At 42.5% G+C, this 26,896-nt stretch overlaps 1 protein-coding gene across 1 annotated transcript; it reads left to right on the plus strand.

Moving 5' to 3' along the window:
• The first annotated feature begins 3,732 nt into the window (after nt 1-3,732).
• On the plus strand, nt 3,733-23,145 carry ten1 (TEN1 subunit of CST complex). The gene is made up of 4 exons (XM_072593455.1): nt 3,733-3,896; nt 10,214-10,321; nt 15,684-15,841; nt 18,267-23,145. The coding sequence occupies exons 2-4, from the start codon at nt 10,233-10,235 to the stop codon at nt 18,425-18,427; spliced, it is 408 nt and encodes a 135-aa protein (XP_072449556.1). The 5' UTR covers nt 3,733-3,896; nt 10,214-10,232; the 3' UTR covers nt 18,428-23,145.
• Nucleotides 23,146-26,896: the final 3,751 nt, after the last annotated feature.

Raw genomic sequence — 26,896 nt, forward strand, 5'->3', positions numbered from 1 at the left:
AAAATGTAACCTATCTGAAAGGAATGCACTTGGTCAAATATCCCTTATTCAATAACAGCAAAAAAAAGTGATAATTGTTCATTAGATCTCGAAGAGAGAAAATTGGTCACTGCTTTTCCTATATTACAAGTTACTACACTTCTAAAGCACTTTCAATGGTCACAATTCACTGTGTCATCCTGAAGTTGTGAAAGATGCTGTGTGAAAGCACAAGTCTTTCATTCATTCTCAGACATAATTGGATAGGACCAATTCAACAAGATTAATAACTTCATGGGCTGTTTCTACTGAGTTAATGGGGCATTGCTACATGAATGACCATAATTAGAAAAAAAATGACGGTCAAGCTTATGAGCAAAAATCTGATTTACTGGGTAAGAGTTATATATTCTTTGGAACATAGGCATCATCAGCATGGCTTGCATTTGTTGCCTATCCCTAATTCCCCAGGAGCTGAATATTTCCAGGCCATTTCAGAGGGCAGTTAAGAATCAATGAAATTTATGTGGATATGGAACCCATGCAGGCCAGATGAGGTAATAATGTCAAATTTCCTTCTCTGACGGACAATAGTGAACCAGAAGAGTTTTGTTTATAGTAATCAACGCATAGATTTATTTATTTCAGATTCCACCAACTAATGTGTGGAATTTGAACCTATGCCCCGTGACCATGTCTTGAACTTGGATTAATAATCCAGTGACATATGCATCACCTAACTTCCTCACACTACTGAATTTGAATGATTGATTAATTTATTGTTGTCAGACAGACCAAGATACGGTGAAAATATTGTTTTGCATGCCCTACAGGCAGATCGTACCAGGGTAGCAGAACAGAGTGCAAAATACAGTATTACAGCTGCAGAGAAGGTACAGGGAGAGAGAAAGAGAGAGAGAGAGAGAGAGAGAGAGAGAGAGATCAACAGTAACACTTGAGAATCCATTCAAAAATCTGATAACAATGGAGAAGCTGTTCTTGAATCTGTTCAATCTTTTATAACTTCTGCCCAATGGAAGAGGTGGAAGACAATAATACCAGGGTAGGATGGGTCTTTGATTGTGTTGGTTGCTTTTCTGAGGCAGCAGGAAGATGGAGTCAATGAATAGAAGGCTGGTTTGCGTGGACTGGGCTGTGTTCATGACTCTCTATAGTTTGTTGTAGTCTCGGGAAGAGCAGTTGCCTTACCATGCCATGATGCATTGATACAGGATTTTTTTCTTCGGTGCATTTATAAAAACTTATAAGAGTCTTGTGGACACAACAAACTTCTGCAGTCTCCTGAGGAGGTAGAGGCGTTGTTATTCTTTCTTGCCTGTTGCATTGATATAAATGGACCAGGACAGGTTGTTGGTGATCATCACTCCCAGGAACTTGATGGTCTCGACCGTCTCCACCTCAGCACCACTGACAGACCGGAGCATGCCGTCTACTCCACTGTCTAAAGTCAATAACCAGCTCCTTTGTTTTGCTGATGTTGATGGAGAAATTGTTTTTACACCATGTCTTTACACCATGCTGCTAAGGAGAGAAAGAAACCCACACTGCTAACTGACACAGCAGTGAATCTGCACAGTTACTGCCTTTGCTGTTTGAATTCATGTGTCGCCGGACATCAGAGTGTGTCTAGGAAAACATAACAAACAGCGAAATTCATAACTGATTTTGGAGGAACCTGTTTGGGAGAGGTCACAGCACAGAAACAGATAAGTGAATAGTTTTAAGTATAGCCTTGCTGTAAACCTACAATAGTGAGTAGAGTGGGTTCATTCTTCTTTATATGCTTTTTTATTGGGATCTGTCTCTTGATTAAATTTTTAAAAATAAGCCATAAGTATTAAGTTAGCCTGGAGTGATGTTTATTTAGAGCAATAAGATGGTGCCACTTTTGGAATATTGCATGCACTTCTGGTCTCCCTATCGGAAGGATGTTGTGAAACTTGAAAGGGTTCAGAAAAGCTTTGCAAGGATAGTGCCAGGGTTGGAGGATTTGAGCGATATGGAGAGGCTGAATAGGCTGAGGCTGTTTTCCTTGCAGCATCGAAGACTGAGGGGTGACCTCATAAAAGTTTATAAAATCACGAGGTGCATAGATAGGATAAACAGACAAAGTCTATACATCCCTATGATTCTTTGCTGTCTTGTCTGTGTTTGAGCTCCAACCTACAACAGTGGTATTGTCAACAAACTTATAAATGGAGTTGTGCGCGGAATTTGGTCACACAGCCATGAGTGTATAAGGTCTATATGTTCTATGTTCTATAGTAGGGAGCTGGGTATGCAGCCTTGTGGGGCACTTATGTTGAGGATTACGGTGGAGGAAGTGTTGGCACCTATTCTTACTGGTTGTGGTGTATGGTCAGGAGGTCGAGAATCCAATTACACATGGGTTGGCCAAGACCTAAGTCTTGGAATTTAGAGATGAGTTTGTCTGGAATTATGGTATTGAAGGCAGAATTATAGTTAATAGTTAGGAGTATGATGCAGGTATCCTTGTTATCCAGATGTTACTCGAATACCAGATACAGAAAATATACAGACGTATATGTCAGCAGATCAATATTTTGAGTGTATGTGTGGAGGGAACATTGAGAAAGAGACTAGCATGATGAACATGGAGAATGACTAAAACTTCCAAGCTGCCATCAAATCTATGCAGCCTTGGTCACACATTCCCATTTCTTCATGGTTTTATGAATGAATGCGTAATTTTATTGTCATGTGTATTTCACAGTGAGAAAAACAGTAAAATTAAAGTTTCAAGGCGGTCACAGTCAATCCTCATTGTGAACAGGGAAGCAGCTTTGACGGTGCCATTAAAACTGATATAGTTCTGCAGGCTAAATAGATGAGGGGCACCGGTGGGAGAAAGCTGCAATAAGGTACCACGATGACACTGGATGGTGAAGCAGGCTCGAGAGGCTGAATGGCATTACTCTTACTCCTTTCTTTATGATTTGGACTGGGGTGTACAAAGTTCAAAATCACACAACACCAATATACTCCACAACCGCCAGATGAAGGAGCAGCGCTCCGAAACCCAGTGCTTCCAAATGAACCAGTTCGACTATAACCTGGTGCTGTGTGATTTTGAACTTCCTTTTTTTTAAAAAATGTTTCTACCCTGGGACGAAATTAAAACACTTGTAACGCTGACAATACGGCAAGCCTTCGTTATTGATAAATGTTAATTTCGCTGCGCAGTCTCGGATGTGGATTTGTATCTCCCTTATAGCGCCGGTCACAACCTCAGGATATTCCAAAGTGCTTCACCGCGAATTGTTTGTGTGTGTGTGTGTGTAGGTTTTTAAAGTAAGACAATTTCCTGCTGCAATGGAGGAAACGCAGACGCCGTTCTGTGCACAGCAAGATCCCACAATAGTTCTCGTCATGTTGATGGGCAGAAATGAGTATTCGCCGCCGGGGCGTTGCGGAAAATTCCGCTCATGGTGAAAATATACTGAGCCCAGGGGGCGGGCAGGCCAAGGTTAGGAGTTAATTTTAGAAATCACTATTACTAATTCTGCTGTCACTTCAGGCGACTGTTTAACATAATATTGACGGGGATTATAGTCAAACCTAAAGCATTCTTCTCCAGTCCTATCGAGTACGCCCGGCTGCGTGTGGTAACTAGGAGCGGAGTCCGGGTGAAGGCTGTGTAGGCCGCAGTGACTTTGGCGACCGTTGTCATGGTGATGGTTGCCATGGGGACGGTCTCCCTGGTGACCCGATCACCTGACCAGGTCGCGCTCCGCCTCGTCCGTTTGAATCGAAACGGAAAGGGCGCGTGGGGTTTGATGACCCCTCCCGCTCTCTGTCACTCTGCGGGAGGAATGCTCGCAGCACCGGTGGAATCCTCAGAACCTCCTAGCCGGACCTCCGAGGAGTGTTGAGCGGTCGGTGTGTTATTATTACAATTTAATTATGACATCCTTTCCAATGAGGCCGGGCGGTCTGAAGGGTGGCGAACGCCGTTTGGAATGGGGCCTTCGGCACGGGGGCGAGACCTGCGAATTAGGGGGCGGGGTTGGCGGTCTAGGGGCGGGGTTCTGCTTTAGGGGCGGGGCTTTGGTGTTATGGGCTGGGTTTGTGCTGGTGGGGCGGGTTCTGGGGTGACAGCGGCGCCTGGGATTTGGGTGGGGAGTGGAGAGGCGGAGTCTGGGGCGGGTGGAGAGCAGGGGGCGGAGTCTGGGGCGGGTGGAGAGCAGGGGGCGGAGTCTGGGGCGGGTGGAGAGCAGGGGGCGGAGTCTGGGGCGGGTGGAGAGCAGGGGGCGGAGTCTGGGGCGGGTGGAGAGCAGGGGGCGGAGTCTGGGGCGGGTGGAGAGCAGGGGGCGGAGTCTGGGGCGGGTGGAGAGCAGGGGGCGGAGTCTGGGGCGGGTGGAGAGCAGGGGGCGGAGTCTGGGGCGGGTGGAGAGCAGGGGGCGGAGTCTGGGGCGGGTGGAGAGCAGGGGGCGGAGTCTGGGGCGGGTGGAGAGCAGGGGGCGGAGTCTGGGGCGGGTGGAGAGCAGGGGGCGGAGTCTGGGGCGGGTGGAGAGCAGGGGGCGGAGTCTGGGGAAGGGCCTGGGCAGGTGGTGGTGGTGGTGCCTGGAGCAGGGGGCGGAGTCTGGGGCGGGTGGAGAGCAGGGGGCGGAGTCTGGGGCGGGTGGAGAGCAGGGGGTGGAGTCTGGGGAAGGGCCTGGGCAGGTGGTGGTGGTGGTGCCTGGAGCAGGGGGCGGGGTCTGAGATGGTGGAGCCTTCGGCAGGGGCGGGATTTGAGAAGGGGGTGGGCTCTGGGGGAAGATGGAACAGAAACTTTCCTTCGTTGAAATGAGTTCCAAAAGAACTGGTCAGCAGCTCTGGCAGCCTCTGTAGAGAGAGCACTAAGGGTGAGTGTACCAGAAACGTTGCCTCTGCTTTTCTTCCAGGGATGCTGCCAGATCTGCTGAGTTTCTCCCCCAGTTTTTGTTTGTGTTTCTGATTTTCAGCATCTGCAGTTCTTTGGTTTTTTTGTTTAGCATTCTTCAGTATCCTTATTTTAGTGATATTTCAGTACTGACCAGGACACTGCAGAATTACCCCTGCCTTTCATGATAGTGCTGTGAAATTTGAGATGTGACACCTCTGTCTGGGGTTTGTGCCTTGATTCAAGTGTTCAAGACATGGAGTGAAACTTAAAACCATATCTTCTTACTCCTACCTGAGGCAGAGCTGACCTGTGATGATAAAATACCAGGAGGTAAAAGTAAAATACAGTGGATGCTGAAAATCTGAAACAAAATTTGGAGAAACTCAACAGGTCTGGCTGCATCTGTGGGGAGAGAAAGTTTTACGGTGGCTCTGTGCTTAACACTGCTGCCTTACAGCACCAGGAACCTGGGTTTGATTCCAGCCTCGGATGACCGTCAGTGCAGAGTTTGCACATTCTCCCCATGCCTGCATAGGTTTCCTCCAGGACTTGCCCATAGTGTTCAGGGATGTGTTGGTTAGGTGGATTCACCATGGTAGGTGAGAGGTTACAGGGATAGAGTATGGGCTGGGTGGTATGCTCTTTGGAGGGTTAGTGTGGATTTGATGGGCCAAATGGTCTTCCACAGTGTAGGGATTTTAATCTAGAGTTAACAAATGGGCGGTACAGTGGGTCAGTAGTTAGTACTGCTGCCTCACAGCACCAAGGACCGGGATTCGATTCCCGCCTCGGGCAACTGTCTGGGGAGTTTGCATGTTCTTCCTGTGTCTGTGTGGGTTTCCCCCGGGTGCTTCAGTTTCCTTCCATAATACAAAGATGTGCAGCTCAGGTGAATTGGTCATACTTATTTGCCCATAGTGTTAGGGGCATTAGTCAAGGGTAAATATAGGATAGGATAATGTGTCTGGGTTGGTTACTCTTTGAAAGGTCAGTGGGGACATATTGGGCCAAATGGCCTGTAGGGAATCTAATCTAAATCTGATATTTCTTTTGTTTGGAATGTCATAATAGATTTGGTACGATTTGTGACTGTTGTAGGCTGAGATCAAGAGTTATCCTTCTATCATTCTAGAAATCAGAGTATTGCCAGATGTTAATAGTCAAATTTTGGACAAATTTTGGGTTGAATGTGTAGAATGAAATTTACATGTAGTGGCATTTATTTAGAACTAAATAAAGAAAGGGTGATCATTTTGTCCAGACTGCTGGCTCTATTCTGGAACTAACCCTGTGCCCTCTTCTCAGCCTTTGCATCTCAACACTTCAAAGATGTGTTGCCTCAGTCTCTGCCTCAGTTCCTTCCTGTAACATGGAATTCTACACTCTCATAACCATCTGTTCAATGGTTTCCCTTAATCTCCCCCTTCTTTCTTTCTTATTCTAAATTGTCTCATTCTCTCTTAAAGATTACAGCCTCTGGTTGGACAGTTATCAACTATCAAATTCCTTTATTATTCTATATACTTTAATTTTACTCAGTCTGTCTTAATATCTGAAATTTCTTCATCGTGCGTGGGAAATCTTGTCTCACAAACTTGATTGAGTTTTTTGAAGAAGTAACAAAGAAGATTGAGGGCAGAGTAGTAAATGTGATATATATGGGCATCAGTAAGGCGTTTGACAAGGTTCCCCATGGGAGACTGATTAGCAAGGTTAAATCTCATGGAATACAAGGAGAACTAGCCATCTGGATTCAGCACTGGCTCAAAGGTAGAAGACAGAGGGTGATGGTGGAGGGTTGTTTTTCAGACTGGAGGCCTGTGACCAGTGGAGTGCCACAAGGATCCATGCTGGATGCTCTATTTTTCTGTCATTTACATAAATGATATGGATGCGAGCAAAGAGGTACAGTTAGTAAGTTTGCAGAAGACACCGAAGTTGGAGGTGTAGTGGACAGAGAAGAGGGTTACCTCCGATTACAACAGGATCTGGACCAGATGGGCCAATGGGCTGAGGAGTGACAAATGGACTTTAATTCAGATAAATGCTAGGTGCTGCATTTTGGGAAAGCAAATCTTAGCAGGACTTGTACACTTAATGGTAAGGTCCTAGGGAGTGTTGCTGAACAAAGAGACCTTGGAGTGCAGGTTCATAGCTCCTTGAAAGTGGAGTCGCAGGTAGATAGGATAGTGAAGAAGGTGTTTGGTATGCTTTCCATTATTGGTCAGAGTATTGAGTACAGGAGTTGGGAGGTCATGTTGCGGCTGTACAGGACGTTGGTTAGGCCACTGTTGGAATATTGCGTGCAGTTCTGGTCTCCTTCCTACCGGTAAGATGTTGTGAAACTTGAAAGGGTTCAGAAAAGATTTACAAGGATGTTGCCAGGGTTGGAGTATTTGAGTTAGGCTGGGGCTGTTTTCCGTGGAGCGTCGGAGGCTGAGGTGTGACCTTATAGAGGTTTACAAAATTATGAGGGGCATGGATAGGATAAATAGACAGTTTTTTCCCTGGGGTCGGGGAGTCCAAAACTAGAGGGCATAGGTTTAGGGTGAGAGGGGAAAGATATAAAAGAGACCCAAGGGGCAACCTTTTCACACAAGAAGGTGGTAAGTGTATGGAATGAGCTGCCAGAGAATGTGGTGGAGGCTGGTACAATTGCAACATTTAAGAGGCATTTGGATGCGTATATGAATAGGAAGGGTTTGGAGGGATATGGGCCGGTGCTGGCAGGTGGGACTAGATTGTGTTGGGATATCTGGTCGGCGTGGACAGGTTGGACTGAAGGGTCTGTTTCCGTGCTGTACGTCTCTATGACTCTACGACTCTATAAATGCTCATCCCTAAATCATTCTAATGAATCTCTATTGTATCTCTCCATGCTTTTAAATCTCTTTTAATAATAGGGACGTCCAAAACTAATTATACTGCAAAGTATTTGCCATGTATGGTGTACCCAATACATAAAAAGAAATTGGGTGGCTCTCTTATTGCTTGATCTGCCAACACTTTCAGAAAATGATGAATTTAACAACCTAGTTCTTTGTTCATCAGTACTCTTCACATTCCTTTGTTTTTCCTTGCAAAACAATACCTCATGCTTCTTCTTGTTCATTTGCATCTGTCTCCTTTCCAATTTCACTTAGCTGTTAATGTCCTTGCATCCCTTGCTGTTTGCAAATCCCTCTTGTATTGTCAGCTAATTTTGCCAAGAACTTGCTCAAGTTATTTCTGCAAACCTAGAAGAAAAGTGGACCCAGCTCTGACCCCCCTGAGTGATAGGACATTTGAAATTTGTCCAAACTGGCAATAATTGTAAACCTTGCCTTTTTGTTTCATATTGGCCTACTGATGTGGTATATATCACTCACTGTATTGAAATGTTTCCAGGTGCTTCACAGAGAGAATTACTCTGGTGTATTATGCAGGCAATTGCACCAGTCTTTCTATTATAGCAATAACATGAAACAAACATAAGAATTAATACAGTCTGATTATTTCCTCCATGCATTATGATTGCCTATTATGTCCCCTATGATTGAACACTTCTGCACTCCTTTTCAGATTCACACGGAAAGAATAGGTTTAGGCAAAGTCCCACAATATATTTAGCATTTTCAGAACCGTATCCCAGCAACCCAACGAGTAGGGAGATGTAGATGAGGCCCTGATGAGATTTGCATAAAGGGAAAAGAATTATAAATTTATGCTTTGGTAAGCCAGTGAGCAGTAGGTGATGTGTGAAAAAAGATGGATATTAAGCAACTTGAAGCTTCTTCCCGTGTCCTGGACTTAGGAGTATTTGTTCATTGAAAGGAAACTTGTCAGCTTTGTTATCTACAATGGAATCAGTGTCCAAATGTTGTACAAACACTATCTTCTCACATCCTGAGTGATGTGCATTCACTCAGCGTCTTTAAGCTATGTAAACAAACTGATGATTGGTAAAAGTCTGTGGTCTACCCAGTGATTGGAGTGACAAATGAACTTCATTAAAAATATGACATTTCTTGCTGGGAAAATAGAGAATTCACATACACATAGAAAAGCAGATACCTAAAACAAGTACAGAAAAGAAGTCTGTGGGTGCAGGTGCAAAATCACTAAAATTGGTAATGCTGAAAAAAAAAATACAGACACTAACAAATTCAGAAGAGAAATCTAGAGCTTCATCTTTATCGAGAGATTTAGACCATAAACCCATAAGAAATAGGAGTGGAAGTAAGGCCATTCAGCCCATCGAGTCCACTCTGCCAATCAATCATGGCTGATGGGCATTTCAACGCCGCTTACCCACACACTGCACGTATCCCTTAATTCTTTGCAAGATTAAGAATTTATCATCTATACCTTGAAGACATTTAACGTCCCGGTCTCCACTGCGGTCCATGGCAATGCATTCCACAGGCCTACCACTCTCTGGCTGAAGAAATATCTCCTCATTTCCGTTCCAAGTTGACCCCCTCTAATTATAAGTATGTGCCCACAAGTCCTAGTATCCCTGCCCGATGGAAACAATTTCCCAGTATCCATTCTTTCTAAGCCATGCATTATCTTGTAAATTTCTATTAGATCACCCCTCAACCTTCTAAACTCTAATGAATACAATGCCAGAATCCTCAGCCATTTATCGTATGTTAGGCCTACCGTTCCTGGGATCATCCGTGTGAATCTCTGCTGGACATGCTTCTAAGGTGTGGGACCCAAAACTGGACGCAGTATTCTAAAGTCTCAGTAGCACATCACTGTTTTTCACAGTCAACCCTCCTGAGCTAAATTACAACATTACTTGTAGGAATGTGGATTTGCTTGTAGGAATGTGGATCTCCACCACCACAGGGAGAAATTGGGGTTACTTTTCATGGAAAGCTAAACAAACTGAGGGAAAAGGAGAGATCAGATTGTACTGATTAGAATTGGAAGAAAGGAAAGAGTGGAGGCTTATGTGAAGTATGAACACTAGCCGTAATGGCCTGTTCTTGCTCAGTTAATACATTGCAAACAGCTTTTTTTTGGTTATTTATTATGGCAGTATTTTCTTCTTGAGCTGCATTTAAACTGTTTCCCCCATGGAATTCCTGTCAGTGAACTTACAAACATTACTACATAGCAGCTGTTTGCTCTTCTCTGTAGAAAGGATTAATGCTAATGCACATGCTGTCATCATGTGAACAGTAATAGCCAACTGGTGACTTGTGCAAGATCTTTCAAACCCTCTGATCAGTGTGTGTGGTGGCCTTGACTATTTTGAATCTGGTATATAATTGATGGCTTGGTTGCTGTTAAATAGTGAAACTAAAATTAATTTCATTTGTTTTATTTTACTGCTAGGGACTGAGGACAGAGAGGAATGCTGCCACAGGCTGGAGAATTTTATTTTTTGTGGGAGATTTGTTCAGGTGGTGTTGAAGAAGGAAATACAGTGAGAACATTTGGCAGGTATGTACAAGACAGAGTCAAAGTCAACACTTTTGGATTGTGTGTTATCTACCAATGGCAGCAGAGGGCATAGACTCTCTCGTAGGTACCTTTGTTTTTAGTAGTCCCATTTCACAGAATCATGGAATCCCTACAGTGTGGAAGCAGATCATTCGGCCCACCAAGTCCACATTGATCCTCCACCCTGTAACCCTGCATTCCCCATGGCTAATCCACCCAACCAGTACATCTTTGGACTGTAGGAGGAAACTAGAGCACCTGGAGGAAAGCCACGCTGGCGTAGAAAGAATGTGCAAACTCCACACCGACAGTCGCTTAAGGGTGGAATTGGCTCATTTAGCTCATTGAATCTGCTCCAATATTCAATGAGATCATGGCTGATCTGATAATCGTTGAGTCCACTTTCCTGTCCTTGTCCATAATCCTTGATTTCCTTACTGATTGAAAAGCTGTTTCTCTCAGCCTTGAGTATACTTCACTAGTCAGTCTCAACAGCCCATGGTGATAAAGAATTCCACAGATTGACTACCCTCTGAGAACAAAACATTCTTTTCATCTCTTTCTTAAGATTGTGACCCTCTGAGATGCTATCCTCTGATTCTAGACCCTCCCACAAGAAGAAACAAAGTCTCAGTATCGACTTTGTCAAGCTGCATAAGAATCATGTATTTCAATTAAGTCTTCTGTCATTCTTCTGAACTCCAGTGCGTACAAGCCCAACCTACTCAACTACTCCTTAGATGAAAATTCCTGCATGCCTGTAATTAACCTCATGAATCTTCCCTGGACTTCCTCTAATGCCTGCATGGCCCTCCGTAGATAAGGGGACCAAAACTGAAACCTCATGTTTTCCCACATTAAGCCAGGTTTTTGCCCACTCACTTAACTTGCCTATATCTCTTTGTAGACTCATTGTGTAATCTTTGCTACTTGCCTTCCCACCAACATTTATATCATCCACAAACTTCACAATAGTACATTCACTTCCCTTATCCAAGTATTAATGGCCTCCCTTATCCAAGTATTAATGGCATTTCTGGTTGCTGTTACTCCTCATGTAGTTCTCCTCATTGAACAGCATGTAATGGAACCGACAAGGGAGCAAGCTATCCTCGCCCTAGTCCTGTGTAATGAGACAGGGATAATTAATGACCTCATAGTCCGGAATCCTCTTGAAGAAGTGATCACAATACGGTTGAATTTAAAATACAGCTGGATAGTGTGAAGATAAAATCCAATACCAGGGTCCTGTGCTTGAATACGGGAAGTTATGATAGAATGAGGGCTGACCTGGCTAAAGTAGACTGGAAACAGAGACTTTATGGTGTGACAGTTGACGAGCAGTGGAGGACCTTCAAAGAAATGTTTCAAAGTGCTCAGCAAAAGTATATTCCGGTGAGAAGGAAGGACTGTAAGTGGAGGAGTAATCTGCCATGGATGTCTAAGGAAATAAGGCAGGTTATCAAAGTGAAAGAGAAGGCATACAAAGTGGCTAAGAACAGCAGGAAGCTAGAAAATTGGGAAAACTTTAAAGGTCAACAGAAAGCCGCAAAAAGAGCTATAAAGAAAAGTAAGATAGAACGTGAGAAAAAACTAGCTCAGAATGTAAAGACAGATAGCAAAAGTTTCTATAAATATATAAAACGAAGAAGAGTGGCAAAAGTAAATGTTGGTCCTTTCGAGGAAGGGAAGGGCAGTAAATTATAGGATATGATGAAATGGCTGAGGCATTGAACAGGTATTTTGCATTGGTCTTCACAGTGGAGATACTAATAACATATCAGTAAGTGACTAAGAGATGAAGGTAGGCGAGGACCTGAAAACAATTATTATTATGGAAAATTTAGTGTTGGGTAAGTTAATGGAGCTAAGGATAGATAAGTCTCCTGGCCTTATTGGAATGCATCCCAGGGTACTAAAAGAGATGGTGGGAGAAATAGCAGGTGGACAGGCTGTAATTTTCCAAAAGTCGCAGGGGCAGTCCCAGCAGATTGGAAAGTAGCAAATGTTACGCCACTGTTTAAAAAGCGACGTAGACAAAAGATGGGGAATTATAGACTAGTGATCTTAACCTCTGTACTGGGGAAGATGCTTGAGTCTATTATCAAGGAAGAAATAGCAGGGCATCTCAAAATAAATTGTCCCATTGTACAGGCGCAGCATGGGTTCATGAAGGGCAGGTCCTGCTTAATAAATCTCTTGGAATTCTAGGAGGACGTTTCAAGCAAGGCGGGCAGTGAGGACCCAGTGGATGTGGGCCAAAAAGCCTTTGACAAGGTGCTGCACAAGAGGCTGCTGCATAAGATAAGAATGCATGGTGTTAGGGATAGAGTATTAGCGTTGACGAAGGGTTGGTTGACTGACAGGAAGCAAAGAGTTGGGATAAATAAGTTCTATTCTGGTATGGCAATCAGTGAATAGTGGTGTGCCTCAGGGAATGGGGTTGGGTACCACAATTATTTACAATTTATAAAGATGATTTGGAACTGGGGACAATGTGTACGGTGTGAAAATTTGCCAATGAAACTAAGATGAGTGGTAGAGCAAAGTGTGAAGAGGGCTGTGATACTTTTAAGTGAGTGGGCAACAGTCTGGCAGATGGAATACAGTGTTAGAAAATGTGAAGTTGTCCATTTTGGTAGGAGTAACAGCAAAATAGGTTATTACTTGAATGGTGAAAAATTGCAGCGTGCTGATTTGTAGAGGGACCTGGGTGTCCTTGTGCATAAATCACAGAAGGTTGGTCTGCAGGTACAAGAAGTAATTAGGAAGGCAAAAGGAATTTTGTCCTTCATTACTAAAGGGATTGAGTTTAAAAGCAGAGAGGTAATGTTGCAGCTGTACAAGGTGCTGGTGAGGCCACATCTGGGGTACTGTGTGCAGATTTGGTCTCCTTACCTAGGAGGTACTGGCACTGGATGGGGTGCAGAGGAGGTTCACTAGGTTGATTCTGGAGGTGAGGACATTGGCTTATGAGGCGAGGCTGAGTAGATTGGGATTATATTCATTGGAATTTAGAAGAATGAGGGGGGATCTTTTAGAAACATATAGAATTATGGAGGGAATCGTGAAATAGAAATGGATAGAATGTTTCCACTGGTAGGTGAGATGAGGACAAGAGGGCATGGCCTCAAGATTAGAGGAAGCAGGTTTAGAACTGAACTGAGAAGGAACTTCTGCACCCAGAGGGCTGTTAATCAATGGAGTTCCTTGCCCAGAGAAGTAGTTGACACTACAGTAATCACTTTTAAATCTAAGCTGATACTTTTTTTTGAAAAGTAAGGGATGGTGAAAATGCAGGCAAGTGGAGCTGACTCCTTGAAAAGATCAGCCATGAAATTATTGAATGACGGAACAGGCTCAAAGAGCCAGGTGGCCTACTCCTGCTCTTAGTTCTTATGTTCTTCTCATCTTTACCTTTTCCTCTTGGATTGGAGATCTTGTGAATGGAAGCTCATTGCGGTAGTGCTTTCCTGTGGTGAATTCTGGAAAGGTGAAAGGACTAGTGGAGCATATTCGATGGGCTGAATGCCCTACTTGTGCGCCTACACCATATGGTCTAATTGAAAGAGATTTTACTTGGAGCAGAGTTGGAGGGAGGACTGTATTTTCAGTCAGTGTGACATAACTTTTATGTGAGCACAAAATTTCTCATTGTCCCTCTGCCTCATTTGTTTATTTTTCTTTTCCTCCTTTTTTTTAATATCACAGAATTGTTGCAGTGCAGGAGGAGGTATTTGGCCCATCATGTCTGCCTAGCTTTCTGACCATTAACATCATGACGGTCTCTTCCCTTTTCCTGTATCTCAGCACATTGTTCCAATTTAACTAGTCATCCTTTTGAAGGCTTCAGTGATCCTGCCTTTACAAATCTCCAGACCCTAGCCACCTGTTGTGTGAAAAAGTTTTCTTCTCACCTCGTATTTGCTTCTTTTGCAAAATGCTTTACAACTGTGCCACCTCCTAATTCACTCTGTCCAGACTCTTAATGATTTTGAAAATGTCTCTCAAATCTGCTAGCTTTCTGCTGTCTGAGGAAAATTCTACAAATTTCTTCAATCTATTCTCATTACTGAAGAGTCTCATCTGGAACCATTCTCACAAGCTGCCTCGTCTTTCCAATGCATTCACATCCCTCATAGAGTGTGGTGTCCAGAGTTGTACTCCTTTCTCAAGTTTTGGTCTAACCAGTATCATATAAATTCATTGTGACTCTATAAATAAATCCTGGAATACTGTATACTTTAACAACTCTGTCTATCTTCCCCCAGTGACCATTAATGACTTATGTATATATACAGTACACTTAAGTCTCTCTACTCCTGCGCACCCTTTCGATGCTGGTCACAATAGGTATCCATCTATAATTGGAGAACAGGCTTAAAATGGGATCCAATGCTGACTGCGAGTGTAGGATGATGAACGGATGGCCCTGTAATGTTACAGTGGGGAGCTGGTTGATGCAGTGGCTGGCTATTGTGGGCATGGCTCTGATTGGGCAGGGCCCTGGATGTGGTGTAGATGAAACTGGACTGACTTCTGACTTCTTGAAGCAGGCCATTGTCACCTCATTGACTTTCCCTGTCAAGGTGGATTTGATCAACTGTTAAACATTTTGTATTCCATTTGAAGTGCACTCGTTATAAAACATTCTTGTACAGGATTTCATAGGGTTCATCTTTCTATTAGAATCTATTGTCATACACCTGTCCTTATCCCAACGACAACATTCTAGTCATATCATCATACTGGCTGCTGGATACTGTCATGTTTGACCTATCCAACCCAGAGATCATTTCATGTGTTGATCAATCACTGCAAAAATGTTATTTGATTCCTCACTCTTTTTGTCCAGCCAACATGCTACAATCTGAAATATTTAAATGCTAAGACTAACCATTTTTAGCCTGTTTAGCACTTTGTAAACTGTTGTATTTTCGGGACAACTTGTGAATAGTGGAGTATACAAATTGGATGGGAGGAGGCCATTATCATTATTTGGGACATAAACATGGCCTTGGAACTGTTCTGTTCTATAGATTTCATGTATTTTGTGATGGCAGTTCACTTTCAGTATCTCTTCCTTTAACCTTTTCATTTAGCTGAGTTGTCCATTGGTCCCTTGGGAAATATAACATTTTGCTGTGCAAGAAAGATAAGCTGACAGGAGTTCCTGCTTTTTCTATGATAAATTACTTGGCTGAGACCTGAAGTAAAGCTCTGGACAAGAGTAAACCTCTCCACATTGGCAAATTTCTCAAACCGAATGTAAGAGAGTAGACCGAAACTTCAGTCCCACCTCTATAGAATACCACATTTTCCTTTAACATGACCACCACAATTTAAATGTATTCTTTTATAGGTTAACTACTTATGATGCTAGGATCTCAGAGGCAATTCTGTCTGTACATCGCAACTCGATCGATTATCAGCTTCAGGTCCGTACTTCACTGGTGGAACCATTTGAAGCTCGCATTGGGTCTGAGTATATGGTACTTGGAGAAATTGAAACCGCAGCAGGTATATGTAGCACGTGATGCAACTTAATCTGTTGTGCAGATTCCTGTTTGAATCATTTATAATCTTCTTTGCACACCTCCCACTGTATCCATATTTCCCCAATGTTTAAGATGGTTTTCGAAAGCTATCTTTTTATAAAATCTACTGTGTGGCTTATTATCAAATTTTGTTTGACACTTACATCTGTGAAGCACCTTGGGGTGGTTTTTTTGGAGGTGCTATATAAATACAAGTTGTTATTGTAGCTAACATCATCTTTTATGGGTGTATCAATGACAGCCAACTCTACCCCTCGAGCATTATTCTCAACTTTTTCACATCTTGAATTGTCTTTGCTTATTGGATATTCACTTGGACATTCTTGACATTCTCTGGTTACACATTGAGAAACCTGATACTACCACCTTGTAGTCTCAGCACAGGTTTATGTTGTACTGTCCTGAATCTCATTTTTCAAAAACTATCAATCCAAATGCCATCTCCAACAAAAATAAGCATCTTGATGAAAAGTGTTGAGGTTAGTAGCAAAGGAGGAGAGAATGTATTAAAAGGATGACAGGGCAACAGAGTGAGTACACAAAATATTCACCAAGACAGAACGTAGAACGAGAGGTTTTAGTTGTAAGGAAAAATTACAGAAATGAACACACTTTTTATTAAGCAGAGGGTTAAAGCTGATGTCATGCAGATGTTGGCAATTATGAAGAAATTTGATGAGATGTATAAGAAAAACTATGTCCTTCCATTGTTAAGATCACCTAGCATGAAGGGAGGAGTTGCAAAATGGTTATTTTACAGAATTGATTGTTAGGGCAGTGTGGTCCCTCTGCTATTGGAAGGATGTTGTGAAACTTGAAAGGGTTCAGAAATTTACAAGGATGTTGTCAGAGTTGGAGGGTTTGAGCTATAGGGAAAGGCTTATTAGGCTGGGGCTGTCTTTCCTGGAGCGTCAGAGGCTGAGGTATGTCCTTATAGAGGTTTATAAAATCATGAGGGTGCAAGGATAGGGTAAATAGACAAGGTCTTTTCCCCAGGGTAGCGGAGTCCAAAACTAGAGGGTCGAGGTTTAACGTGAGAGGGGAAACATTTACACAGGAACTAAGGGATAACCTTTTCATGTAGAGGGTGGTGTGTAAATGGAATGAGCTGTCAGAGGAAGTAGTGGAGGCTGGTATAATTACAGCATTTAAAAGGCATCTGGATGGGTATATGAATAGGAAGGGTATCAAGGGTTTTGGGCAGTGGGACTAGATTATCTGGTCAGCGTGGACAAGTTGGATTGAAGGGTCTGTTTCCATGCTGTACAGCTTTATGACTCTAATATGTATTGTTAAAAAGGAAGTGGGAGACCAAAAGGTTTTTAAATAATGAGGAAAAAAGGGCAAAATTAAGAGGACCATCCCAAGAGCAGTGGACAGAAGTCTTCATCTTTTATAAAATTCAATAATTATAATGTTTCAAAACAGAAAATTGGAAAAGCAAGCTGATCGTACTGTAGACTCAGGGCCAGTAGAGGTCAGTGCTTGATCTTTTCTATCTCTCTAGAAATGATTTGCATTATGGTTTAGAGAACATAGTTCTGAAATCTGTTGACACCATAAATTGCAGGTGAGGAAGACTGTGATTAGAACTGAAAAAGGCTTCAAGAAGGCCTTGGCTGTTTAGAGGGATGAGCAAACAGAGCTAAGTGTAATTTAATGTGAACCTATCCCCATCCAATTGTATTCCGTCAGAATCCCGATAACTGCCTTGAGAGCATCTGGCCTGCTTACTATAACCATGGCATTGCCATGGCAAGTCTAGTTTATGGTCAAATATGACATTATTGAAAGATTGGTAATGCTATTTGAATGTGAAAGAGAGGTGGTAATGATCTCTCTGTTTTGTGAGGTCATTGTCTGATACTAAAGTGGCATGAGTGTAGGTTATCAACTCAAACCAATATGTTGTCAAGATCTTGTTGTATGTGGACATAGACTGCTTATTTATCGGAGGAGCTGCAAATGGAATTGACACCAAAATCATCAGCAAAAGGTAGCTCTCACTTTATGGTGGAGGGTTATTCATTACTGAAGTTGCGGAGATAATTGGACTTTATCTCTGGTGCCATTCTGCAAAGCCTTGTAGTCCTCCCAAAAGTGTGATGTACAGAAGTGGATTGAAAACACCAGCTGAGCTGCAAATTGTGTCTCAGTGTTTCTAGGCATTTCTGATGTTTTTATACTCATCCCATGATGCTAGACTCCTTAGCTTTGGCTGTTTCATTTCCAAGGGGTATGAAGGCTAATTGTGGCACTAACTAAGATCAGTCATTTTATCACTAGGCCTCAAGTTAACCATTCACTTGCACCATTCTGTCTCCTGTGTACAGGCTGAACTTGTTCTGATTGGCTGAAGAGATATTAACTCAGTGCTGCATTTTCAGGCAACATTCCTGTGATCCAAGCTCGGCTACTAATGGATGCAGATGGAGTGAACTTGCCATTACTGGAGCGTGCCGTACAAGAGCAGAGAAAGTACTTCCAACAAAGAGTTGCAAGGGATGCCCTTGAAACTGAGATAGAGACCAACAAAAGGGATGTGTGAACATGTACACAAACTCTAAGTGAACCTTGTAACTCCCAGTGAAAACTGATCCGCCCGGCTCTGTTCTGTCTTGGACTGAGTCTGAATGTGTAAATCTGATTTGTGGACACCATGATGTACTTAGCCATTTAAAATTCATGCAGTTTTGCTTTTTGAAAATGTTTGGTCAGTTCAGGTGAAAGAAACATCCTGATGGAGTGTTGCTTCTGTGCTTAGAGTCGCAGTACTTGATGTTTCTGGAATACTCTTCTGAATGATTATGCTGTTTCAGGTCACCTCATCAGTTCTCCACTACAATCCACATGATTCAACAATCACCTGGCATCACTGAAGGAAAGAAGATTTAAGTGCTGTCATAAATGCCCATATTTTCTCCGTGTTCCTCATTTTCTGACTATAAAGTGCTAGATTGAAGCCGAGAAGGATATTTCTTTTAATGATATCCTTTTAGAATAAATCCTCAGTGGTAGAAGGCGAAATTTGAAAGTTGAGTTTATTTTGATACTGTTTATTTAATGAGGTTATTGCAGGGGTTGTGGTCCAACATCAAAGCTATATGACTGAGAAACATGGATCAGGTACTCCAAGATAATGCTGAAACTGGGTCACATTGATCTCCCGAACCGACCAAATTACTATATTGCTTTGTGATCACAGGAACAATGAAAGTTCCTGTGCTGTACTCTTCTTTGTTCAGTAGGCAGTCTATGAATAGCTCCTGCTATTTTTCTGTCCTATGAGTAACCTCTGCCTCTGCTCTGAAGGTTCGCAATGATTACCCTCCATTGTACTGTATAGTTAATGCCATACAATGCTACCTGAACTAGGTATGGCTATTAGTGTCATCCCAAATTACTCCTCTCTTTCTCTCTCTGTCTCTGGTACTGCTCTCCAGTAAATAAATTCTGTCTCTTGTTGATGTTAGGCAATGTTGTTCAAAACCACACTGTTACACTTGATAATGCATCTGAGGAATTTCAGTAATGCTGATGACCTGGAGTACTATAGTTCTTTGTTCTTTTTTTAAGCCACTGTGGATCCTTTGCCAGAGGACTTAATTTGACCAGAAATATAGGTTAGATTGCACACAGATTCTTTCCTGGTTCTTTGAGATTTATTTCTATACAGCTTCACAGTTGCAATTTAATCATTTGCCAATGAGGTGAAATTTAATTTGTCATCCAGGCACATGCTCACAGTGTTTATGATGAATGATTCTGGGATTTTCAGGTCCATGGACCTTGTATGTTCAATTAGAAGAGGTATCCTGAGTAATGTTAGTAACTGAAAAAGGCATTTCTCTTTGTCATTCAGTGGCAAATGTGTAAAGTCACTGCACATGGAAGGGCTGGGGTGTGGTGTGAATAACAGATGGATTTGTAATATTGTGAACAGTTTTGGGCCCTGTATCTAAGGAAGGATGTGCTGGCCTTAGAGGGGGTCCAAGGAGGCTTACAAGAATGAATCTGGGGCTGAAAGGCTAGACATATGAGAGATGGTTGAAGACTCTGGGTCTGTACTCGATGGAGTTTAGAAAGATGGGGGGAGGGGGGGAGGAACTGATTGAAACTTACATAATACTGACAGGGCTTGACAGGGTGGGCATGGAGAATTAGACTTGGCTTTAATGGCATGTACTGAAATGAGTTCAGTGAAAAGTTTACAAGTCGGCAATTATGGCACCATCCTAAGTACAAAGGTACTTATGTACAGATGCTTAAGTATAGATTCTTGGAAAAAAAAGTATAAAAATAAAGAAATAAAAAGTTCAGAAAAACAGTCCTTCCAACCCAGTATGAGTCAGGCTTTGATGCCAGACTGTGAGGTCAAGAGATCGCCATGTTGGGCCGCCAAGAGAGAGACTAGGATCACACATCAAAAGGTGCATGGATGAGATTATATCTGTACGTCGGACTGAGATGTGCTGCTGTGATTATTGTTTTACTTGTGCTGTGCCTCTATAATTATCAAGTAAGCTAGCTTCTTGAAAAGGGTAATGAAACTGGTTAGGAGGGGTGTGATCGCACTGTGAGAGGGTGCAGAGAGAGATTTATCAGGATGTTGCCTTGGGGCTTGACAGTTTGTGATGGAGAGAGATTGGACAGACTAGGGATGTTTTCCTAAGAGTTGGGGGGGGGGGGAGGGGGGGAATGATTGAGATGTATAAAATGATGAGAGGCATAGATGGGGTAAACAGGAAACTTATCCCCCTTGATAGAGGGATCAATGACCGAGTGAGTGGGGGTAGATTGAAGATAAGGGACAGGAGGTTTAGAGGGGGGAATGGGAGGAGAAACGTTTTTCACCCAGACAATGGTGGGGAATCTGGAATTCACTGTCTGTAAAGATGGGGTGAGGCAGAATCCCTCATTACATTGAAGAAGGATTTGGGCTTGCGATGCTAAGGCAATGGGCCAAGTGTTGGGGAAATGGGATTAGAATAATTTTTATTCTAATTACCTGGTCTAGTTTACACATTACTCCAGGCCCACAACAGTATGGTTGCCTCTGGGCAGTTAGGGCTGGACAATAAATGTTGGTCTGGGCAGTGATGTCACATGCCATGAATGCTGTTTTTTTTAAAAAATTCAATCAGCTTCCACCAGATTTTTGAATAAGTAACAAAGAGGATTGATGAGGGTAGAGCAATGGATGTGACCTATATGGATTTCAATAAGGCATTCGACAAGGTTCCTTATGGGAGCAAGGTTACGTCACACAGAATAGAAGGAAAAAGTAGCGATTTGGATAGAGAACTGGCTCAAAGGTAGAAGACAGGGTGGTAGTGGAGGGCTGTTTCTCAGACTGGAGGCCTGTGACCAGTGGAGTGCCACAAGGATCGGTGCTGGGTCCACTGCTTTTTGCCATTTATATAAATAATTTGGATGTGAACATAGGCAGTATAGTTAGTAAGTTTGCAGAAGACACCAAAATTGAAGGTGTGGTGGGACAGTGAAGATGATTAATTCAAAGTGCAATGGAATCTTGATCCGAAGGACCAACGGGCTGAGGAGTGACAGATTTTAATTTAGATAGATATGAAGTGCTGAATTTTGGAAAGATGAATCAGTACAGGAGTACTGATGGTAAGGCCCTTTGGAGTATTGCTGAACAAAGAGACCTTGGAATGCGGGTTTATAGTTCATTGAAGGTGGAGTCCCAAGTAGACAGGACAGTGAAGAAGGTGTTTAGTATGCTTGCCTTGATTGGTCAGAACATTGAGTACAGGAGTTGGGAGGTCATGTTGTAGCTGTATAGGATATTGGTTAGGCCACTATTGGAGTATTGTGTGCAATTCTGGACTCCTTCCTATTGGAAAGATATTGTGAAACTTGAAAGGGTTCAGAAAAGATTTACAAGGATGTTGCCAGGATTGGAGGGTTTGAGCTATAGAGAAAGCTGAATAGGTTGGGACTATTTTCTTTGGAGTGTTTGAGGCTGGAGAGTGACCTTTATAGAGGTTTATAAAATCATGAGGGGCATGGATAGGATTAATCAACAAGGTCCTTTCCCCAGGGTGGGGGAGTCCAAACTTGAGAGCATAGGTTTAGGGTGAGGGTGAAAGATTTAAAAGGAATCCAAAAGACAACTTTTTTTACACAAGAGGGTGCTGCATGTATGGAATGAGCTGCCAGAGGAAGTGGTGAAGGCTGCTACAATTACAGCATTTAAAAGGCATCTGGATGGGATTTTGAACAGGAAGGGTTTAGAGGGCTATGGGCCAGATGCTGGCAAATGGGATTAGATTTTTTTTAGGGTATCTGTTCGGTATGGATGAGTTGGACCAAAGGGTCTGTTTCCGTGCTATATTTCTCCATGACTGTAGGACCCAAGGCATAGCCTCAGAATGAAGGGTTGATCTTTCAGAACTGAGATGAGAAGAAATTTCTTTAGCCAGAGAATGGTAAGTCTGTGCAATGCTTTGCCACAGAAAGCTGTGAAGTCCTTGCCTTTAAGACAGAGATGGATTCTTGATTAGTAAGAGAATCAAAGGTTATGGTGAGAAGGCAGGAGAATGGATCAAATAGCAGAGCAGATTCGATAAGCCCAACTGTTCTTACTCTTCATACTGTACTGCCATTTGGTTCATTGTACATGGCTGAGCTGGGGCAGTTCAGATTTAAAGTGTGAACATAGGGATAGCTGGAAGTCACAGCACCTTAAGTCACTTTTTTTATATTATCAATTTCAAGAAGGCGGAGCCAGCATGGTAGGTGATATTCAGGCTTGTTGGAGCCCATCCACTCTAGGCCAGCAGCATCCTTTTCTCTCTACTTTGTGTCTTCTTTTTCTTTTTCTTTTCTTCCTTTATCTCCGAGGCTAGAGTGATATTGGCAGAACAGTGGCAGCAGCGTGGATCAGGACTTGCAGTGGCAGTGCCTAGAGCCTGTACTCTTGGCAGCAGCGGTGCCTGCAGGGGGGATCTTCTGGTGGCAGAGGGTCTGGAACCTGGACTCTTGGTGGTGTTGTACGGTGGTAGAGCCAGGGTCTCCTGCAGCATAGGCATTGTTGTTGCTGTTCCTGCAGCGGAACTCCTTGCAGAAGCTCTGGAGCTGTGCTTTAGACCCAATTTAAACAGAAGATAAACTTGTTGTTGGATAAGTTATTTTTATTCTTCTTGTAGCTCAAAATGGTGCCGGATTGTGTGACAAAATACTTTTCACGGTATCTTCGAGATGTTGTGACAATAAAATCATTCATTCATTCATTCATTTAAATACTTGCAGACCTGTAGACTGTGGACAGCAATCAAGATTGGGTAAAAATCTGCTTGTATTCTGATTATTATTCCAGTAGAGGTTAGGAAATAATTTAAGCCTTGATTTTCTAGTAATGGAGCTCAACAGACTGGAGCTGATTGTTTTGTTGAATTTGTATGGGTCATTAGTACAGAAAAATCTTTCCTGCAGCATATGGCTACAGAAGAAGACATCTAGTAAAGACCACTTTTTAAAGAAAGCAGCCAACTATTCTCTTGGCTTGCCATTTAGCTCCTGACCTCATTACAGCTTTGGTTCAAACTTGGACAAAAGAGCTGAACTCCACAGTGGAAGTCAGAAGTCAGACAACACCAGGTTATAGTCCAATATGTTTATTTGAAAATCACAAGCTTTCAAAATGTTGCCCTTTCACTTCACCTGATAAAGGGGCAGCACTCTGAAAGCTTGTAATTTCAAATAAACGTGTTGAACTACAACCCGATATCTGACTTCTGACCTTGTCCACCCCAGCCCAACTCCCACACCTCCACATCAATGCTTCCACAGGGAAAGTGAGAGTGGCTGCATTTAACAGCAAGGCAGCACTCACTGGGTCTGGTATCAAGGAGCCCAAGCAAAACTGGAATCATTGGGAATCAAGGAAGGATAACCTTCCACTGATTAGAGCCATATCTGGTACAAGGAAAATCATTGTGATTGTAAGAGATCAATCATCTCGGTCCCAGAACGTCAGTGCAAAGGTTTTCTCTGGCTGGATTCCGAGGCCAATGTCTTCAGCTCCTTCACTGATTTTTCCTTTGCCATTAGGTCACAAGTGGGAATGCTCACTGATAAGTGTTCTGTAACATTCACAAGTCTTCAGATACTGAAACAATCCCTGTCTATATGCAGCAGGTCCTTGCAATATCCAAGCTTGTGCTCCTTGAATGCGAGGCAGTGGCTATCACAGTAAGAGAGAATCTAACCATTGCTCCTTGACATTCGATGGAATCACTGCTGAACCTCCCACTATCAATATCCTGCAGGTTACTGTTGACCAGAATCTGAAGTGAACCAATTATATAAATATTGTGGCTGCAAGAGCAGGTCAGAGGCTCGGAATGTTGTGGTGAGTAACTTGCCTCTTGTCTTGCAAATGCCTGTGTATGAAGCACAAATCAGGGATCCCCACTTTCCAATGAATGCAACTCCAACAACACTGTCAATGCTCAATATCATTCAAGATACACTGCAGCAACTCACTAATCTCCTTTGATGGCATTTTCAAAACATACAAACTGACAAAGCATCTTCCTTCATTATGCTCAATATGTAAAGTCATTGTTGCAGGTAGAAGGGATGAGAACTATAGCATGCAAAACAGATGATATTCTTGCACAATGCACTCCCATTCCTGAGGACAGAGGTGGGGAATCTTTTCATGTTGGAAGGCTGCATTGTGTTAGTTGTAATCTAATAAGGTCGCATCCAAGAAACTTCAATTATATATTCTTCAAAGTTCGCATTATTTTGTAAAAATCTAACTACTAAGTACTAACTTAAAAAAAAAGAAAAAAATTGTGGATTCTAAAGTTAGCTAACCTTTTAATGACTGTTGTGACTGCTTTTTGTAGGAAAGCATTTTAATATTTGGTTGCAGCATGGAGGTCTGCAGTTTTAGCTGATCCTCTAGATGGCTGACCTATTTGTACCTTAAATCTACATTCCTGCAGATTAAAATAAAAATAATAAAGGACGAAAAAAAACATATTCATAAAAAAATAAAAGATTTGTTCTTCAAAATTTAGATTCATTCAAAAGGCCACACACACACTGGCCTAGAAGGCCGCAGGTTCCCACCCCTGCCCTAGGACATAATATCATCTTAAAGGATGAAGACAGCTATTGCAGGGAAACACCTCCACCTGCAAGTTCCTCTTCAGGCCATACATCATCCTGACTTGGAACTATGTCACTGTTCTTTCATAGTCTTTGGGTCAAAATATTAGAATTCCTTTCCTAACAGCACTGTGGCTGTTTCCAGTCTACATGGCCTACCACCGTGTAGACTGCTATCACCACTGTGTGGGGCAACAAATACAGACCTAGACAGTGACACTGACAACCTGTGGATAAATAAAGTTTAAAAATATGCTCTTCAGCCCTATAAGCCTTTGAGATCCCTGCTGTACTCTAATTTTGGCTTCTTAATTATTCCACTCTTGGCACTCGTGTTTGGCTGTCAAGTCCCTAAGTTCTGGAATTCACTAAAACTCCTTTGATTCAACTCTGTCTCTCTCCTCCTTTAAGATTCTCAATAAAACCTAAATTCTTGAATAAGCTTTTGGCAACCTGTCCCAATGTTACCTTATATGTTGCAATGTCAAACTTTAAGTATAATCATGTGGCTGACTTTCACATTTCTGAGTGATAAGGTTATGGATTCAAGTTCCACTCCAGAGATTTGAGAGCAAAAATCTAGGATAAGCACTGCAAAAGTCAAAGAGCTCTGCATTGTTGGTGGTGCCATCTCTTGGATGATATCTCAAAGATGGATCTGAAGCAGGGCTTCTCAAAGTGTTGGGAGTGGGTGGGGGAAAGTGTGGCTGGGATCCCAAACAGTTGCCTGGAGTGTCGAAGGCTGCGGGGTGATCTTATAGAGGTTTATAAAATTATGAGGGGCGTGGATCGGATAAATAAACAAAGTCTTTTCCCTGGGGTGGGGGGAGTCCAGAGCTAGATGGTATAGGTTTAGGGTGAGAGAGGAATGATTTAAAAGGGACTTAAGTGGTAATTTTTTCACACAGAGGGTGATGCGTGTATGGAATGAGCTGCCAGAAGAAGTGGTGGAAACTGGTACAACTGCAGCATTTAAAAGGCATCTGAGTGGGTATATGAATAGGAAGGGTTTAAAGGAATATGTACCAAGTGCTGGCAAGTGGGAGTAGATTAATTTAGGATATCTGGTCGGCATGGACAAATTGGACTGAAGGTTCTGTTTCTATGCTGTACATCTCTATGACTCTAAAGCTATGACCTCATTTTGATAGCTATATCCTCCGTCTAATAGGCCCTGGCTCTTTAAGCTTTCCCCCATGCACCCACCTCTCTCAATTCTCAATGAAGAGTTTTATTATTCATTCACAGGTTGAAGGTGTCACCAGCTAAGACAGCATTAATTGACCAGAGGGCAGTTAAGACTCAGCCATATTGCTGTGGGTCTGGAGTAACATGTAGGCCAGACCAGGTAAGGATGAACATTAGTGAACCAGATGTTTTTTTTCTGACAAACAACAATGGATTTATAGCCATCATGAGACTCCTAATTCCAGATTTTTATTGAATTCAAATACCACCATCTACTTGGTAGGATTCAAACCTTGGTCCCCAGAACATTACCTGGATCTCTGGATTAGCAGTCCAGCAATAATGCCACTAGACTACCATCTCCCTCTATGATAATTTTCAAACCTTACAAAACAGTCACAGTGGGAAATGTTTGGGAAGCACTTAACTAAGGGATCCCAATGCACTATTTCTAAGAAGAGCAGAGAATTAACCCCATTGTATTGACCAATATTCATTGTTAGTAAACATGTATTTCTCACGATCATGTTGAGATATTGCTGTGTGTAAATTGCTGTCATATTTTGCAATACTGACTATACTTCAAACAGTTTCATTTGCTTTGGGATATCCTGAAGTAACAATATAAATGTATGTTATGTTAAGGGTGCTGTGTAATGGAAAAATAGAAATGGGAATAATT

The sequence above is a fragment of the Chiloscyllium punctatum genome, chromosome 23 (genome assembly GCF_047496795.1).
Source record: "Chiloscyllium punctatum isolate Juve2018m chromosome 23, sChiPun1.3, whole genome shotgun sequence".
Classification (NCBI taxonomy): Eukaryota; Metazoa; Chordata; class Chondrichthyes; order Orectolobiformes; family Hemiscylliidae; genus Chiloscyllium; species Chiloscyllium punctatum.

Excerpts from the sequence above, each read along its gene's own strand:
- ten1 (XM_072593455.1), top strand. The coding sequence starts at position 10,233 with ATGCTGCCACAGGCTGGAGAATTTTATTTTTTGTGGGAGATTTGTTCA. Across the intron at positions 10,322-15,683 it reads ACAGTGAGAACATTTGGCAG|GTTAACTACTTATGATGCTA; the intron begins GTATGTACAAGA and ends ATTCTTTTATAG. Across the intron at positions 15,842-18,266 it reads AGAAATTGAAACCGCAGCAG|GCAACATTCCTGTGATCCAA; the intron begins GTATATGTAGCA and ends CTGCATTTTCAG.